The 17,723-nt window shown below is 37.9% G+C and overlaps 1 protein-coding gene across 1 annotated transcript in view; it reads left to right on the top strand.

Moving 5' to 3' along the window:
• The window catches only part of LOC134477199 (ankyrin repeat domain-containing protein 17-like), a 47,800-nt gene that overhangs the window by 3,755 nt on the left and 26,322 nt on the right, over nt 1–17,723 (top strand). The window contains exons 4-12 of the mRNA XM_063254230.1: nt 2,554–2,593; nt 2,955–2,998; nt 5,616–5,685; nt 10,271–10,299; nt 10,390–10,462; nt 13,001–13,093; nt 13,287–13,488; nt 16,911–17,025; nt 17,188–17,361. Coding sequence (XP_063110300.1) covers nt 2,554–2,593; nt 2,955–2,998; nt 5,616–5,685; nt 10,271–10,299; nt 10,390–10,462; nt 13,001–13,093; nt 13,287–13,488; nt 16,911–17,025; nt 17,188–17,361 — 840 coding nt within the window. The remainder of the gene's footprint in view (nt 1–2,553; nt 2,594–2,954; nt 2,999–5,615; nt 5,686–10,270; nt 10,300–10,389; nt 10,463–13,000; nt 13,094–13,286; nt 13,489–16,910; nt 17,026–17,187; nt 17,362–17,723) is intronic.

Below are 17,723 nucleotides of genomic sequence, written 5' to 3'. Positions count from 1 at the left end.
CTTTAAGTAATCTTTATTTTGCTATCATCAGTTTTTATGAGAGCTCCTCTGCTTCTGTTATTGGTTCTGTTGTTAGACTAGAATAATACCGGAAACTGTGACAACTTAGAAATTTAAAATGTGTTTCATCAGGGATGTATGACTACGGAATTACAGGATCTTCATTGTTATTGTTTTGTTTTTTTGTTTCTGGAAGGTGATCACAGGGCCTGTGCAGGAAGCTGTATCCCTTGCCCTCTTTTTTTAGTTAATTGAATTTGTTTTTGAGTCCGGTCTGGAATTTGGGATGTTTAGCCTCACCTCCAGTGCTGGATTGAATGTATACTACACCTTCCTGCACTGTGTTTTCTATGTGATTCCTCCATAAAGGGGATACCACTTTTAAAACATTTTATCTTATAGAAGACTACCTGTTTTCAAAATAATAAGCAGTAGTAGAACTAGATGGTCTACAAAAGCAAGTGGTAATGATGTAAGTAATTGTAAGCTTTATAGCTTTAAAAATATACAGTGGTAGTCTCTGTATCTGATTCTGACATTTCAAGTTTCACAAGTTTTTGTACTTCCAAAAATTCATTTAAAACTCCGCAGTACAATGAGATTCTGGAGATTAGAAAGATTTTTGTGTGAATTCTGAAGACTTTCAGTGAGGTGTTTGGTATTAAGAAGCATTTTAATACCAGTTGAATGCCAATAAATGGATTTCTACCTAGTAGAATTTTTCAAGTAATGTGTGCATAATTTATGTAATAAATAAGTGCATTCAGTTTGCCCTAAAATGTATACTGTGCTTAGGATATATACTTTCAGGTGACTTATGTTTAATGTTATGTCAAATAAGAAAACAAATCAGAGGAATGAAAGACACAGTACATTCTAGTATCCTTTAACTTTGAACATAGGTTAGAATGTCATCTTAAAATCTCTTAAGCTTTTCTTTTAGTCAGCTCCATGTTTATTAGGTGCATCTTTTCAAAGTGTAATTTTTCTGTAGAATCGTGATTAGCAGTTTCACTGAATGCAAAATTGTGGAAATTATTGTGTTTCCTTTCTCTCTACCGGAAATGCTTCAGTTCTCAGGTAGTGGTAAATAGCCCACAACCTTTCTTCCATTTGTAACTGTCATTGCATATGGCAATAAATAGAAAACTAGAAGTATTGGCATATACCATTTATTGGGGGAATAGGAATTTTCAAATAAGGCCTTCCATTTCTCCCTCACATTGTAGTAGCATTTAAAAATACCACTTTCTGTAAATCATCACCATTTCTCTTCTACAATTTACAATATGTTTCCCTTTATGAGAATGGACCTGGTTATATTCACCAGTTGGATTTCTGACTCCTGGCTTCAGGGACCATCCCGCCTGAGCTGCCCTATAAGCACAGACCACAGGTGCACATCAGCAGGCCTGGATTTCATTAAATCCTGGAAGATTTTTCTTTGAACAGGAATCTTTTTCAAAATCTTCAATGGGTATCTTAGTATTAAATCTTATGATTAAATTTTAAAATTCACATTTGCGTACTGTCTCAGAAGTTAGTATTTGCATATATCAGTTAAAGTTTGTTTATAGCTTCAACACAAATGTTAATGTATATAATTGAAAAATGGCATCTCCTGTAATTCCCCCCTCATGATTTCATCTGATGAATTTCAGAACTGTGCATAGATTAGCATTACTGCCTCCGTTTTCTGTATTCTACAAAAAGTTACTTACCTTTTGAGCCAATATCATTTCCTGAGTGAGGTCATCATCTCCCCTCCTCCAAATGTGTCTCCTCCATCCCAGGCCTCCAGTTAGATGTATTTCCTGCAGGCCTTGACTGTGGTCTTTCTGTGATGATATTGGATGGCACCAGATCTCTGAAGCTGAGAATTCCTGGCCCCAGCTACCCTTTTGGTGACTATCAAATTTACTTACTTCCTACATTCTGAGAACTATTTTTCATTTCTGGACTCATTTTCTCACTCATCATTTAAAAACAATATTCTTTGATGCTGTGCTTCCCATTATTCTCTGGCATCGATCTTACAATATCAGAGAATGTACAGATTTGCATTTCACAAGGGAAGTTCCCATTCCAGCCTGAAATTAGTGTGATGCTCCTGTTCACCTGTCTGTGCCCTTCCAGGAACTGTATTCCAGCTGTGTCACATCCCTTGGGCAGCCCTCTTTTGCTGTATTGTTTCATGCCCATCCTTTTGTTTCTGGTGTCCTTTCTTGAATGCCCTTGACACCCTTCCTTGGTGCTTTCTCACCTGTTCACAAGAAATGGCTTTTCCTGAGCTTTCCAGATAGAACTGATCGTATTTGCTTTAGAAGCCTGTCTTTGGACCCCATTTGTAGAATGAATGAAATGCATTTCACTGTTTTCATGTATCTGCGTCTGCTTCCATGCAAGCAGAATGTGCTTTCAGCTTTTTGCAGAGTAATCCGTGTGATTTGATAGATTTTTTCGGTGATTGTTTCCATTGTGTTTCCATTACACTGAGTGGGTGGCTGGGCAATTGCCTGCTTTGTAATACTGTTTTTTTCTTTTCTTCAATAGAAACAAGCAGAAATGTCAAAAGTTACAGCGTGGAAAAAGGGTAAGCCTTTTGTTGTAAAAGCACTGGATGAGATATCAGTTAACAATATGACTAATGTGGATGAGGAGAAGAAAACTCATCAAACTGGTAAATTAGTGACTGTGAAAGTTGTTTTTAATTATATGCTATTATTTTCAAATGTGTGTAGATCTAAAAAATGATATTCATTTCTTTTAAAATTTTACTTGTCTTAATTTCCTTCTACCAACAGGTTTTGGAAACTGATTCAAACTTCTGAAATTCTTTTAACATTGACTCATATCTCATTGAAATCTTCATGAATGTAGATATATTTATATCTATAAGCAAATTTTACAGCAGTGAATATTCTCACTAATGTGTCTCTGACTACATTTTATAGATACGGTGTTTGCACCAGGAGTACGGATGGCTTGGGATTCTGAGGTACTGCCTATCATTTGTAATTATGTTTGAAATAAGTATTGGTTGAGATTTTAATATAAATGGGACAATTTGTCTGTACTTTCTCATGTCTTCATATACCTGTAAGAAATCATTTGCTTAGTTTTCAACCACAGTTCCTAATTTTGTGACCAGCTTAGCTGATTAATAAGAATCTGTCTCAAAAAGTTAAAAACACAGGGTTCCTAGCTCAATACAAATACCTTGTGTTGAATCCCTTGTACTGCAGGTGAAGGAATAAATGGATGGAGTGCTAAGCACACCTTTGCTACCTGTGTAAAATTCATTCAAGCAAGCCAGTGCAGTCAAAAACTAGGAGCTAGATTTCATAAGCAATCGGCTTAGATTCTGGAATTAAGTTGAACAAAAACTGAAGAATTTTCCCTGCTCAGCCTCTGGCCACTGGCTGAAAATTCTGCTGAGATTCAGACAAAATGTTTGGATATAATTTTTAGAGGTTTTAACTTGACAAAATAATGAGTGAGAATCACAATTGTTAATCTATTTTGGTTGCTTAGTGTCAATCTGCATGACATAATTCAAAAGAAGAAAGGACTCAAGATATAAATACAGGGCTTTATAATCACAGATCCATTTTACATTATTTCAAAAAACAGAACCCAAAGTTGAATGTGGATGCATTGAGTGTCTCTATGGCAGTCATGCTTGTAGTGATAAAGATGTAAATATTGACAAATTGTTTTAGAGTGAGCACTTAGGAAAAGGCCTAATGTGTTCGGTCCAAGCAGCTCCTGCATTGTGGTACCAGGGTAGTGGTGGAAGCACAAAACCAGTTAGTATTCTGGTTTTGTCAGTTAGTGACTGCTGGTTTTGGAAAAATCATTTAATGTATTTGGATTTTGTGACTTATTATACCATGAAGATAACACATGATCTGCTTTTTAGCTATATATATGGACAAATGTGATAAAAATTGTAAAAATACTTTGAAAATTATACAAAGTTCTAGTTGGTTTGCAGTACCTGAATAAATATTGAAGATTTTTTCCTAAACCTGAGAACAACAAAACAATAGTGTGAAGAAGACAATAAGAAAGTTGAGAGGGGCATATAGATTGCTACTTTGTAAATGGTAACACTGTTGGTAAACTGTTGATGGAGTCAGCATATAGGAAGAGAGTAGCTTGGTGCTTGAGGTTTCCCTGAGGAGGCTTTAAATGTGAACTTGAATAAATCTCTGTTATTCTGTACCCACTGTGCACTAGGTAGTGGGACACTGAATACATCAGATGAGGACTTGTGCTATCATGATAGAGTATTCAGACAAACAAGAGCACTGTTTGTTTCATTACTTTGAATCCATCCTGTGGCCTTCACCTGGCACTAGCTCGCCAGGCCTTTTAATACTTGAGATAAGGGTCTTTCTAAGTCACCACATTCTCCAGACTGGGCTTGAACTAGTGCTTCTGATGTCTCAAACCTCCAGAAGTTTGGAATTACAGGTGTGCACTGCCAGGCCTGCATAGGTTAGAGAATTCCAAGGGAGTTTGAGGTAAGGATGGGAATGAGTGTGAAGTGCTGCTAATTTAAGAGTGAGAAAGAGCCAGCCCAGTCAAGTCTCGAGGACACTGTGGGCAGAGAGCAGGGAGCCATGAGCCATGTCTGGCTATCATTGTAGCACCCTACAGTGACCTGAAAGCAGGAAGTGCATCAACTTTCATCACAGTTATTTACAGTTTTGCGACAGACAGAAAAGAAAACATGCAAATCAGTATGAGCAAGTTTTGGGCACTTAATAAATTAAAAAAGGTTTTATGCTGCAGCTCTTTTTATACTTTTAAAAAGTTCTCCCTTAATTGGGAAATAGTTGTATATAGTGTCCAATATTTGTGTGCTCTTACTTGAATATAACATGAAGTTATTAGTATATTTTAAGTTTCAAACATCTTTTCAAGCAGTAAAAGTTTTACTCATAATTGTTTTTCTTCTAAGCCCTTGTTTACACAAGTGGAGCAGTGCCTGCGATGTTCTTTGTACTCAGCATGGCTCTCTGAAGCTTCTTAGCTGGCCAATTATTTTAACAGTGACGTGGCTTTTGTGATTAGAAATGCTTAGTGGTGAATGGTAACAAGTATATTTATAAGAATTTGTTTATTCAGGGAAGGGAAAGTGATGTTAGGGTGTAAAGGGAACCAAGGCAATGAAGAAATGATAACGAATGTAGCAGTTCCCCAAAACAAATGTAATTGTTGTATATCACAAACATACTCTCATAAAAACTTCTTCATTTAAATCTGTGTGTTTCAATGTTCCATTCATTGGAGAGTGCAGAGCACTTTGTCTCCTCCGACGTTAGGATGAAATATGTTTATCAGCTGGAATTTTGTCTCTGAATCCCTCCTGTGGCTTTCCATGCCTGCTTTACAAAGTCAGCACCCATGTGGAGACCGAAGCTGGGCTTCTCATAAGGCTCTCATTGGAGACATTTTGGTCCTCAGTACGTGATTCCCATTATTAAACCTGCCTGCCTTAAGATGGTAAAAATCAGATAAGTTCTTGGGAAATGAGTAGGTAATGGTTGTGCAACTCATTACTGCTATATGAATTTTCTCAGAGTATCTCTGTGAATTTTCCACAGAAGCCTGTCGATCCTTTTTCTGGGAAAGCAGATGATGGAGGAAAACAGGCAGGAAATAGAAAAAGAAAAGGTAAGAAATATGTATAAATGTGTGATATTTTAAGAAAGTCATTTGACAGCATGTTTATTTCACAGTGGAGCATGGCTGAGTTCTGAATCCCCCAAAACTACTTATTAATGACAAAGTAAGAAAAAAGAGAAGTAACACAGCAATAAGTTTCATGTACCCTGACGTATCAGCCACAGGCAAATTTGAGAGTCACTGAAGGAGCTACCTTCTTAGCTCCGTTTCAAGGCATTCTAATGTCTGAGGGATGTTAGAAAATTAAGAGGAGAGGAGGGAGTGAGGGAAAAGAGAGAGCCACAATACAGGGAGTAGGCAAAGGCAAGAGAAAGTATGGGTGTGGGAAAATGACGTAATCATTTAGAAAAAGGAAGAGCCATTAGGAAGAATTATAGGAATTATATCAATTGAGCACCGAGTAACAAAACTTGCAGAGAGGTTGGGCAGAAGTTTTCGTCTTTCCCCGTCTTCTCACGATTGGAAAGGTATTGAGGATTGAAGTAGTGAATTACACAGAGCTCTACTTCATTTACTACAGATCAAAGTAAACGAGCATTGTTCGCTGTACGTGTAGTTTCACTGGTACCTTGGTTCACGCTCTTACTTCTTCCCGCAATGCTGGTTGCAGAGTTCCATTTAAAAGTTTACCACTTAAAAACGTTGCTATTTCAGCAAGTAGTACATCCAGAATGCGACAGTCAAAAACTAGAAAGAAAGGAATGATTAGTCATTGAGTTCAGGAAAGCCATAGTCTCAGTTAAAAGTCCATTAGAACGGGGATGGCCTGTTATGCATTTTCAATTTAGTTGACAGGATGAGGAGGAAGTTGGTGCTAGATTCCAAAAATGGAAGGAAGGGAAGGGAAGTGGATTTGGAAGCGATTAGGTTTGTGGCCTGGAGCTTTAGTTATGAAATGAAGCCCCTGTGGGGGAACATGTTACACCACACATCTGAGTCAGCAGGACTAAGGTGGTGTGTTTCTAAGAAGGTCTCCAGGGATGCTCATGTCACTCATCCTCAGACCACTGAAGATGGGCCAGTATCAAGTTCCCTGTAGAGAAATCTGGACGAGAGTCATTGGATAAGAACTAGTTCAAGACATAACAAGGTCAAGAGAGAACCATTTCGTGCCTGTTTTCCTGTTTGTATTTCTGAAAATAGTTCTAGTCACAGGGGAGAGAGTAAAGCAATGAACAGAGAAGAAATAGAAGTTGTAATTCTAAGATATTACTGCCATTTCTGCCAACTAAAGAAAGTAGTGGTAGGAATAATCCGCAAAAAGCCGTAAATGGAAACACTCAAGACCATAGAACTAGGTCAGTTTGGAAGGGAACAGGGACTTATTAGGGGAGGAGGATAGGAAAGAACAAAGCTAGACAGTAACTTTGGAATGAATGATGCAAACTGAGAGGACTCCCTCCCCACAGCTTTCGAGTATGTGTTTGCAAGTGACAGAGTAGACTGTGGCTGTTCAGGGATGATTCAGAGCAGGGAGGAGTGCTAGCCTTGGCTTACACTGCAGGTACTTTCCTCCTTTCCCGCCTAGTCATCAGGCATCAGAGCTTTCTGTGAAATTGATCATTGTTCACGTGAGATTAGCTTGCACATAGAAGCACTGACTCCTTTTAAGATAAGTAAGTTTTGATAAAATAGCTTTTCCACACAAATCCTTTAAAAATGAACCAAGAGACATTGTTCAGTTCATTCCTTGAAGGCCAAAATTGTTACCTGTTAGTAAATATTGTGCTGATTTTAAATGTAAAAGTTTCCTAGTATCTAACAATTCCCTGACTATTCAGCTTTTTGCATTTTGATAACTATTTCAATGTTGAAAACTGATGTAGCATTATGTCTCAGATATGGTTTATGTTCCATTCATGAGGGATTCAACAAATTTCAAGATGTGGCCAAACTAGTTTTGAGGATACAAGAAATGTAGGCATAGCCATGGCCCACAAGGACATAGAAAACATGACTGGGTTTATTAATTATTATGCTGAACATGTATGGCTAACTGTTTTGTGAGAACACAAAGTTTAAATTCCTCTTGATGATGACCAAACTTATGTACCAGTTGCAGTGCAGGAGAAATGCAAAACCACAGATACTTGGAGTGCAATGGTGTACAAATGGGTGATGTACTATGTTCGATTTATATGCTATTCCCCTCTCCTGTCAGCTCTGACACTCAGCCTCTCAGGGTCATGACTTGCTAAGATTACTTTTTCTCAGCAGTCAGCATGTAAAGCTCACTTCCTGTTTTAGTTATGGTCCTTGCAAGTATAATGTCACATTGGAAATCATGGTTGATGTATATTCTAGTTTTTCTGTCATATTGTTCTAACCAATGGCGAACGTTGTGTGTGTTTATAGTAAAACAGAAAATTTAAATTTATTGCATCAAATTCATTGTATTGGTACATTTTAGATACCCATAAGGATCCCCTTCATTAGAGGGAGATTCTGCCTCTATATGATACTTCTTGATTCTTTTTTCTCCAATCTCTTCTCCCTTAAAGGTCTCCCCTTACCCTGTTTATTTACAAAAGCTTTTTTTCTATTTTGTTCTCTCTGTTGTTTTTTTCTTTTCCTTTTCCTTTACTTCTTCTCCCTCTTACCCTCCCACCCTGTTCCCATTCCTATTGGAATATTTTCCAGTGTCTTTGTACAGTTTTGTTCTCATTTACACTTTTCAGTTTCTCTCACTAGAAAAACAGTACGATGTTGAAATGTGTGTGTTAGATTCATTTTATTTAAGAAATGGAGTCTTTCCCCCCTTTCTTTCCATTGGCTTTGCCCCTTCTTTAGTTCCCCTCTCCTTTAAACAATTTTGCCCTGCTTCACAATACCTTTTTCACTATTTGCTCTTTATTTACACATTTGATATCTAATAACAATGAAATAAAATTCACAGTCCTAAAGACTTAACAATCGATAGTCCTGGAAATTAAAGGTAAATCGGGATAATACTATTAAGTTAAAACAGAAGAATGAGAGATGATGGTGCGAATGAAAGTCAGCTGAGTGAGTGGCCAGCACAGATGCTATGGAGCACAGTAAGGCTGAGGCATTATTGTACTGTGGGGCAGAGAAACACAGGAGACTGCTTCTGAGGAATGGATTTGTACAATCGATATCTGCGTAGTATCGTTGTATCCTCATAAATCAAACTTTATATTTAGATTCCCACTTGAGTTTGCATCAGACTAATAAGACTTTTGAGAGATCATAGAATTTGAAGTTTGTTGATATATGTCCCCTTGCAACACCCTCAGTGATGCAGATTCTATCCCTCTTCCTGGAATCTAGTGAGTCAACCACAATGGGTAAATACTGATGAGTATTGGAGCTGTGTTTCTGTTGGGCAGTCGTACTCACCTTGTTGCATGATTCATGCCAACCAGAAAACAGCATAAGGGAAGTAATAAAGTAGCAGAGTTAATTCAACTTGTAGCACCTGTGCGTGGTTTTCTACTATAGTAATTATGCTTTTTCAGAAATCTTTTGGTGGTAGAATCTGCTCTGTGTTGTACACCTCCAATGCAGCTGCCAACCAAACAGTGTCTATCCACAAGGCAGTCATGGTCTTTGTCTTACCAAAGCATGGTAAAAATTATGAAGAAGATCAGAAGGAAGACTAATTTTATTTAGGCGAGTGTTTAGCATACATTTGAGAGAGAGTGTCAATAGACTTAGAGCTTCTGGGTGGAAAGAAAGACTAGGGAGAGATCTACAGATTGCTACTCAGATGCAACTTCTTTCTTTTAGTGCTAATTGCTCTGAATTCACAAGAATTATGTGTTTGTCATTATGTGCAGGACATATCCCCAAAGATGCTTCCAAAACCACATATTAATGATTTCTTACAATTTCTTTCAGTTTGTATGGATTGATTCTCACTGGATCAGTGGAAATCACTGAGAATTTACTGGGCAGCTTCTCCTTAGACATGTCCCCAACTTTCACACAAAATGGTTGTGTACAGAGTACTGATATTTAAAAGAAATACATGAAAATGTTGCCAGGTGTTGTGCATATCCTTTGAGTTCAAGCTATTTGAAAACTTGAGGCAGAGGGATCGTTCATGTCCAGAAATTGAAGGGCACCATGGATAGCGGAGCACAATCTCACCTTTTAAAATAACAATATTAGGAACACACCATTTGTGCGCTCTGCCGTGGTGGACATCTCGAGAGCACCTACATGTATGCAACGGTGTACCAATGGATGATGTGCTTTGTTCAGTTTATATGCTGTTCCCTTCTCCTGTCAGCTTTGATAGTCAGCCCCTCAGGATCATGACATCCCAAGATCACTGTTTTGCAGCAGTTCACATGTACAGATTGGAATATGCTCACTTCCTATTTTAGTTATGATCTTTGGCAGTATGGTGGCACATTGGAAATCATGTTTGACCTGTGTTCTAATTTTTCTGTCATATTGTTCTCACCAGTCGGAAAGGAGCTGAAACCTGAGGTAATCATTTCCCAAGCATAGCATGAAGATTCGGCTGTGTCCTAAGTCTTCATGAATGTATGCTTGGTTTTCTCATATTGCTGTCTAAAGTTTATTTTCCCTTTTTCCTCTTTAGAATCACCTGACACACATCTTCCCTTGAAGGTAAGGACTGTATATTTGTATTTTGAACGAACTGCCTATTTTAGGAGGTATGCAGTGTGTAGTAATCACTTTACTTTAAATCCCATTCAGCCTGCTGTGGAAACAAAAGATTCTGATGGGAAGAAAGCAGTAAGAGTGAAGGATGCACTGCCACCTCAACCAGGTACATGTCACAATACAGATTCCTCTGTAATGAAGTACAGTACCCTAAATTGTTTGATATGCCTGCAGTCATCTCCATTTTGTCTCCAAATGTTGGCAAGGCTTTGCCATAAATACTGCCGGTGTAATTATTGGTGTGCATATTTGCAAATAAGGTGCTAATAAGCTCAAGAGAAAATAATATTTAATGAATTGTTTACGTATGTTTTAATATCCAATGTTTTCAGCTTGGATCCTTATACTTCACAGGGATCCACAAAACTTACTATAAAATTCCACGATCTTTGCAAAGTGTGTGGGTGCTTCCCAGAGAGCTGGCTCCTCTGGGCATCCCAGAGTCCCGGTTACTCAGGCGATAGTGGCAAGTGGCTCACTGATACCCATGATTTAGTTCACTACCGCTAGCAAATATGCTTACAGTGATTCTGATGTTTGTCTAGAGTAAAGCTCTCCTTAGTAATATGCCCACTGTGTGTCCACTTTATTTCATCTCAGCCTTGGTATATTCATGATTGCAAGCAGATAGATTTTCTCGAAAGCAGACTGTGTGAGTGTGTATATATGGTGTCTCATACGTTTGATTATTAAGTGTGCAGACGTAATCATTCTTAGTGACTGTTTGATACAATTCTTCACAACAAAGATTCTCAAACTTTAGCTGGAATTCCTTTTAGAGTCGTAAAAGATCTTACATAATCTACAGAGGTTTCTTATTAAAGTATGTTGAATCTATTGACACTCTAGTAGAGACTAAATCTGAAAGATGGAGAATAGTGGGGCGGGAGATTTAACTCAGCAACAGAAGTGTCGGCCTGGCTAATGCAGCTCATGAGTTTGATCCCCAGTACTAAAACAAAGAAACAAACAACAAGAACAAAAAGCTGTAAGATACCAGCATGCAGTCACATATGCCAATATCCATTAGAGCTGTGATTCGTGAATCATTGGAACTATGACAGATGAGACGTTACATTTCTGAAAACTTCAGTCTGCTAGGCCCCATCAAGATAGGGAATGAGTGTGGAATTGCACTTAACCTTTGGAATTATTTGTCCTCTTAGAACCTTGAGCTTCAGGGATTCTAATTCACTGTTAAACCACCATTTCAACAATAAGTATTGTCCATGAACGCCAAATGACAAAGAGCTTCTTCACAGCGAACTGCTATTTAAACTCTCTATCTCCTGTTTTCTTTCAGTTGTCTTTAATTTTATAAGTCTGACAATTTTGTTTATAAAGAAAAACGGCATTGTGTCATTGTGCTTTCCTTTCTTGTCTCCAGCCATTCGCTGGGACTAATGTGTGTCTTGGTTGGAGACAGTGAGCCTTCTAGGGCTTTCAGTGATAGCAAAGAGCCCACTGTGGAGCATGTGCCAAAGGTTCACTACGAGTGACCTGGACTAAACTAGTTCGTACATGGGCACAATAAGGTCCCGGAGAGCCGGCACTTTTCTTATGAATTTGTGATGTTATCAAAATTTATAAAGTGAATTCTATCTAACAGCAATGGCACATGGAAGTATGTATGTCATTGTAGTTTTCAGAATTTAAAGTAATATATTGATTAACATCCATGTCTTTGAGTCTTGGAAACAATATTGTGTGTGTTTATAGTACAATAGACAATTTTCATTTTTGTTTTTCCATTTGATTATACTGGTGCATTTTAGATATCCATAAGGATAACATTCATTAGAGTAAGCTTCTACTGTATAAGATATTTCTTGATTGCTTTATCCCCAGTCCCTCCCTCTCCCTTCAAGTGATCACCTTAACCTGCTTATTTACAAAAGCCTTGTCTCTATTTTCTCCTGTCCGTTGTTTTGGGGGAGTGCGGGCACCAGGGATTGAACTCATGGCCTTACATTTGCAGAGCAGGCACTTTTGCTGTTGAGCTAAATCCCCAGCACTGTCTGTTCTTTTCCTTTTTCTTTATTTCCTCTCCCTCTCATGCAGCACCCTGTTCCCCTTCCTATTTGAATATTTTCCAGTATCCTTGCACAGTTTAGTGCTGATTTACAATTTTGAGTTTCTCCCTCTAGAAAAACAATATGATATTGATATGTGTATGTCTGATTCATTTCTTTTAAGAAATGGATCCTTTTTCTCTTTCTTTCCATTGGCCCCCCCCCCTTCCCTAGTTCCACTGTCCTCGAAACAGCTTCTTCCTAATTCACACTCTGTTTTATGCAATTTGCTCATTATTTACACATTTGACATCTCATAGCAGTGAAATGAAATTTGTTTCCCTAAAGAATTAAATCAACTGTCCTAGAAATTAATGTATGTAAAAGAGATTGCTGGGTAAATCATAATACTTCAAGTAAGTGAAAACAGAAGAATGAGAAATGGTGGTGATAATGAAACTCCGCTGAGTGAGTGGCAAGCACAGAAGCTGTGTAGCACAGTAAGCCTGAGGCATTATTATACTGTGGAGCAGAGAAACACGGGAGACTGCTTCTGAGGAATGGGTTTGTACATTAGTTATGGTTGTAGTACTATTACATTCCAAAATATCAAACTTTCTATTTTGATTCAGATTGGTGTTTGGCCTCCTGTTATGAGACTGCTGAGAAATCAGAGAATTTGAAATCTGATGATAAACAATCACTTGCAACATTACTAGAATCTGGTGAGTCCACATTAATGGGGATAGTTAGGCTTTTTGCTCAGCACCTGTGCACGATAGGCTGCTTGCTCCAGAGCTGTGGAGATGTGCATGTGCAGAGGCCATTAGAGCCTAGGGGTTGAATGAGGGGTTGCTTGGCTTTCACTGAAAGGCAGTGAGAGGTCCAGGGTCCCTGAGGTGCTTGCACTCTCTATAGACTGTGCCCAGAAGAACTTGTCCAGTGGGGACCCGGGACCATCGAGGCCTGTGGGCCTTCTGAAAAACTGCAAGGTTGCATTGCAAAGCATCTTTGGTGAGCCAATGCCCAAGATTCACAAGGCTGCCCGTAAGGGCAACAAGGACCGGGTGCAGTTTCTCATCACAGCAGGCCATGTCCATGACAGAGACAGAGAACGCAGGTAATGGGGCTGCATGACCAGGGGCGGCGAGTGGGGCTGGGATGATGCAGGAGAGCGAGGGTCTCAGGCTCAGGAGGGAGGAGTGGGTGAGGAGGGTGCAGGGGGATTCCCAACACCCAGGGAAGCAAAGCTGGCCAGAGGGTCGATCCTCAGGCAGTGCTCATAAGCTGCAACATAAAAACAAACCTCCCACTGGTTTATAATGGACTTGTACTTCCTGTTGTAGGCCACTTCATTGACTACTGAAAAGCTATTTAACATTGGTATGATGTGTGTGTAGTGTTTTGTTCTTAGTATCACATTAAGAGAATTGTACATATTATAAAAAAGGGAACTGTGGCATGTTTCTTATAATCTACAAATTTAGGGCCGAAACTTAAGCTTATAAAAACCTAGTGTCCATTTACTATCAGTGTCCATCTGTGCATGTATGTTCTGTACTAAGGACCTTTATAAGGAAACTGAATTGGGAAGGCAGCTCTATGTTCTTGGCTAGAAAGTTCCATTAGTCCCCAAATGTGAGCTTTTTGTGTATCTGCTTATGCAACGAAAAAAATGTGCAACACTTGAGTTTCCCTTTGTTGTTTTGCCATTGGGGTCACTAAGAAAATATAGTGAAGACCCACCTTCGTAGATATCAAGGTAAGTTATTTTCACAAATTAATTATTTTCTAACAGCCCAAAAGATAGACAAATGAATGTAACTTAATAGAAAATCTGGAAACATTCAAATATCTGTCAGAATTTAGAAATTGATCCTCACATATTTTAGTTGAAAAACTGGAATGATACATGAATGAAATGTAAACCATTTCAAAAAATGTAGATTTTATGTCACAAAAGTTTCCAGTGGCATAGAAATAAAAATTTTAGATCATACAAAATGAGAAAATTAGCAAAAGCAAACACATTTGCATATTCCTAGAAGTGACCGTCACAATGAGCATTCGTTTTTTTGTGTTGGGGGTTGCTGCTAGGTCCTGGTGCATGTGAAACACACTACCACTCAGCCATCCCCTTCCTGACCTGCATTATGAAGATTAACTCTCAAAAGAAAAATTAAATGTTCCTTTATATTAGGAAAACATTGACCAAATGAAATACAACATATTTGTAAGACATTTACAACAATGACCTGGGATATAGGTCAGTGGCACTGTGCCTGTCTGAAAAGTGTGAGGTCCTGAGTCAGATTTCTAGTACCAAAAACTAAACTAAACTAAAATAAAATAGAGACAGATATATCATAAACCATATATCAGATGAAATATACATCATAGATACATCAGATGAAAACTGTATCTTTATCTTTCAAGGTGATTGTTTGAAAATCATCAAAAAATTGAATACTAATTTACTTTAAAGGTAGATAGCACACACTGTGAGCGTCAAATCCTACTGTACCACTGAGCTATATCAAACTCTAAATTAGGTGGTTGGTTTGACAAATGACCTGTAAACATAAAAAGAAATGTTTAGTGTTCCTGATAAGGAGAATTTAATTTTACAATGGAGTGAAATATTTTTCAGCTACAGAGTTTGTGAGGATGAAGAGCAGTTTATCCTGCTGCTTAAAATTGGAGATGGCTTATGACTTTTTCAAATAGGAAATTTGATTCAAGTACTGTACCACAGTTTAGGAAAGCGTATGTCCACTCATCAGTTCCTTTCTAGAATACCTTCAGAACATACAGACACGTTAAATGTGCTTTTCTTCATTGTTGCTTAACATAGTGATGGATCCACAGAAAGATTGTATCAGTTGCAGTGCATTGCAGGATGGAGTGATATATAATCACTGAAATTGGCATCACATGAATGTATTTTTAACAGGGAAAGATGCACTTTGATATATCCACTGAGACGAGAGTCAGTTTACTTTTGCCTACACACAAATAGGCTGCAGTCTTGTGTTAGTCAGAAAATGTATACAAGTTGTGGCAAAATTTGTTATTTTTAGGCATTTGAACGAGAGGTGAAATTTTCTGTTCTTTTTTATTATCTAGAAAGTCATTCTACTCATAATATTTAAGAGTTTCTCATTAATTTTTTCACTCTTAACAGAGTTTCATTGGCACCAGAAACAATGTTGAATATTCTGTATTTTTACATTTTTGTGCCTTTCATTTTGTACTATCTCATGATTAGTAATGGCAATAATGGTTCTGTGTGCCCTTCTTTCCTTTCTCTCATCCTTGATTTCTACAATAAATAAATATAAAATTCTAGTGAAAGTTGTCTATTAATAAAATAATTCTTGGGAAAAACACAAACATTAGTTAAGCACAGATAGTTTTCATTTTTTCTGTGTGTGTATTGGTATTTCTGACAACTTTTTGCTTCTTCAAAAATAAAGATATAAAGAAATTATCTGTACTTAGAGATTTTACTATGAATCATGTGATGATGCCATATGAAGAAAACTTTTTAAAGCCACTGCAGGATACTGAAGCCTTTTGCCCAGGAAGCAGCTTCATTGCTGCTCAGACTAACTCAGCAGATTCATGCCTAGTATCGCATGTTAGCCCCTTTTTATTCAATTTTTGTCTTTTCATCACCCTTATATGGGCACATGCAAGGATTTTCCAGTCTGGTCGGTATACCTTAACATTTTACAGGCTGGTTTTTGTTACAGAGTCACATCAGTAGCATACACAGTGTTTGATCCTACGCAGTAAAAAGCCCCCATACTCCAAAGGTCAGGAGGGGACCTTCCACACTGCCAGGTATAGTTACACAAGAGCTTTTGTCTTCTGAGCTTTGTGTGCCTTTCCAATGACAGAGGTGTTAAAATATGAGAAAAAGTGTCTGGAGGCTTATTGAAATAATCCTAACCCCACAAAGAATGTCCATCTTAATTATTTTATTTTACTTAATTGAAATATTGTCTTTGTTAAGTAGTAATAGTAGACATTATAGTATCTGACAATTATTGAGCTGTTATTTGTTCTACAAGTTGTTCTAAATATTTTGTGTGGATTCTTATTTAACCATCTCAGTGGTGTCTTCTGAGAGAACTGAGAACTTCAGTTCTCATTTAGTAGGTGAGAATCCCGAGGCACAGAAGGGCCAAAGGATGGCTAGAAAGTAAGAACTTAGGGTAGAAATTAAATTCCAATTGAGCTGAATCTGAGGCCTGTTCTTACTAATTCCAGTGGGTTGCACTAGGCTGGGAGGTAGCGCAGTGCAGGGACCTTGTTTAGTTATGTGCAAGACAGCAGCTTCCATCCCCCACACTAAGCGTTACCCACTTGCACTTCCATTCACAGGTGAGCAGTAAGAGCTGTGAAGCATTCTATGTTTTCAAAGACAATTAAATACTTCTTGTTAAAGATATTTAATTTTCATAATAATTCCATAAATAATTTTGCATTTTGAAAGGGAGCGCTGTAATTTCCTAATAATCTTCTTGACTGTCCCAGGACTGCTCTGCATTATGCCAGTGCCTATGGCCATCCAGAAGTGGTGACTCTCTTGGTAAAGAGCAAGTGTGATATTAATGCCTGTGACAGTGACTATGACACCGCTCTGATTAAGGTAAATAGCAGCCAACAATTTCAGCATGGGAGGGATTGTATTTAAATGCTGAAAATCAAAGTCAGTCAGTGTAATTTGAATATAACTCCTTGGCCAGGCATGTGGAAAGTGTGTTTGGAGTTTCTTGAGCTGATGGTGTCTCCTTTATTACAATACCCACAGGCTGTAAAATGCTACGAGGAAGGCTGTGCTAGGATTCTCTTGGAGCATGGTGCAAATCTAAATATTGCCAATGCCAAGGGCGACACTGCTCTGCATCTTTCGGTATTTCATCCAAGGTCTTCACTAACAGCAAAACTGCTTTCGCATGGTGCCGATGCTGAGGCAAAAAACAAGGTATAGAGCACTGAATTTTCTTTCCAAAGTTTCTGAAATACTTTCCTGTTCACAGTGACATATTGGTTGGTCAGTTTTCCACATGTAGAAACTCAAGTGTTTCATGAATACACTGTTTGAAATAACTTAATAGTTAATGTTTTCACTTTCAATGTTGATAGTTTTAATGAAATGCTAGAGGATGTGAGTTTCTTTTATGCACTTACAGTATTTGTGAACACACTGAATTTTAAAATGTAAAATTTTTGTTTCAAAAGGTTTCTTTCTTTCTTTTTTGCAGTAGTGTAAAACAGCACAAGATAGCAAAATTAACCTCAGAATTTGGTTTTATTTTAAAACTTAAGCAGAGCAATAGTGTTTTT

Source organism: Cavia porcellus, unplaced genomic scaffold, assembly GCF_034190915.1.
Source record: "Cavia porcellus strain 051 isolate PalLab524CR breed Dunkin Hartley unplaced genomic scaffold, mCavPor4.1 scaffold_8, whole genome shotgun sequence".
Classification (NCBI taxonomy): domain Eukaryota; kingdom Metazoa; phylum Chordata; class Mammalia; order Rodentia; family Caviidae; genus Cavia; species Cavia porcellus.
This window is presented reverse-complemented; position numbering and strand designations above follow the sequence as displayed.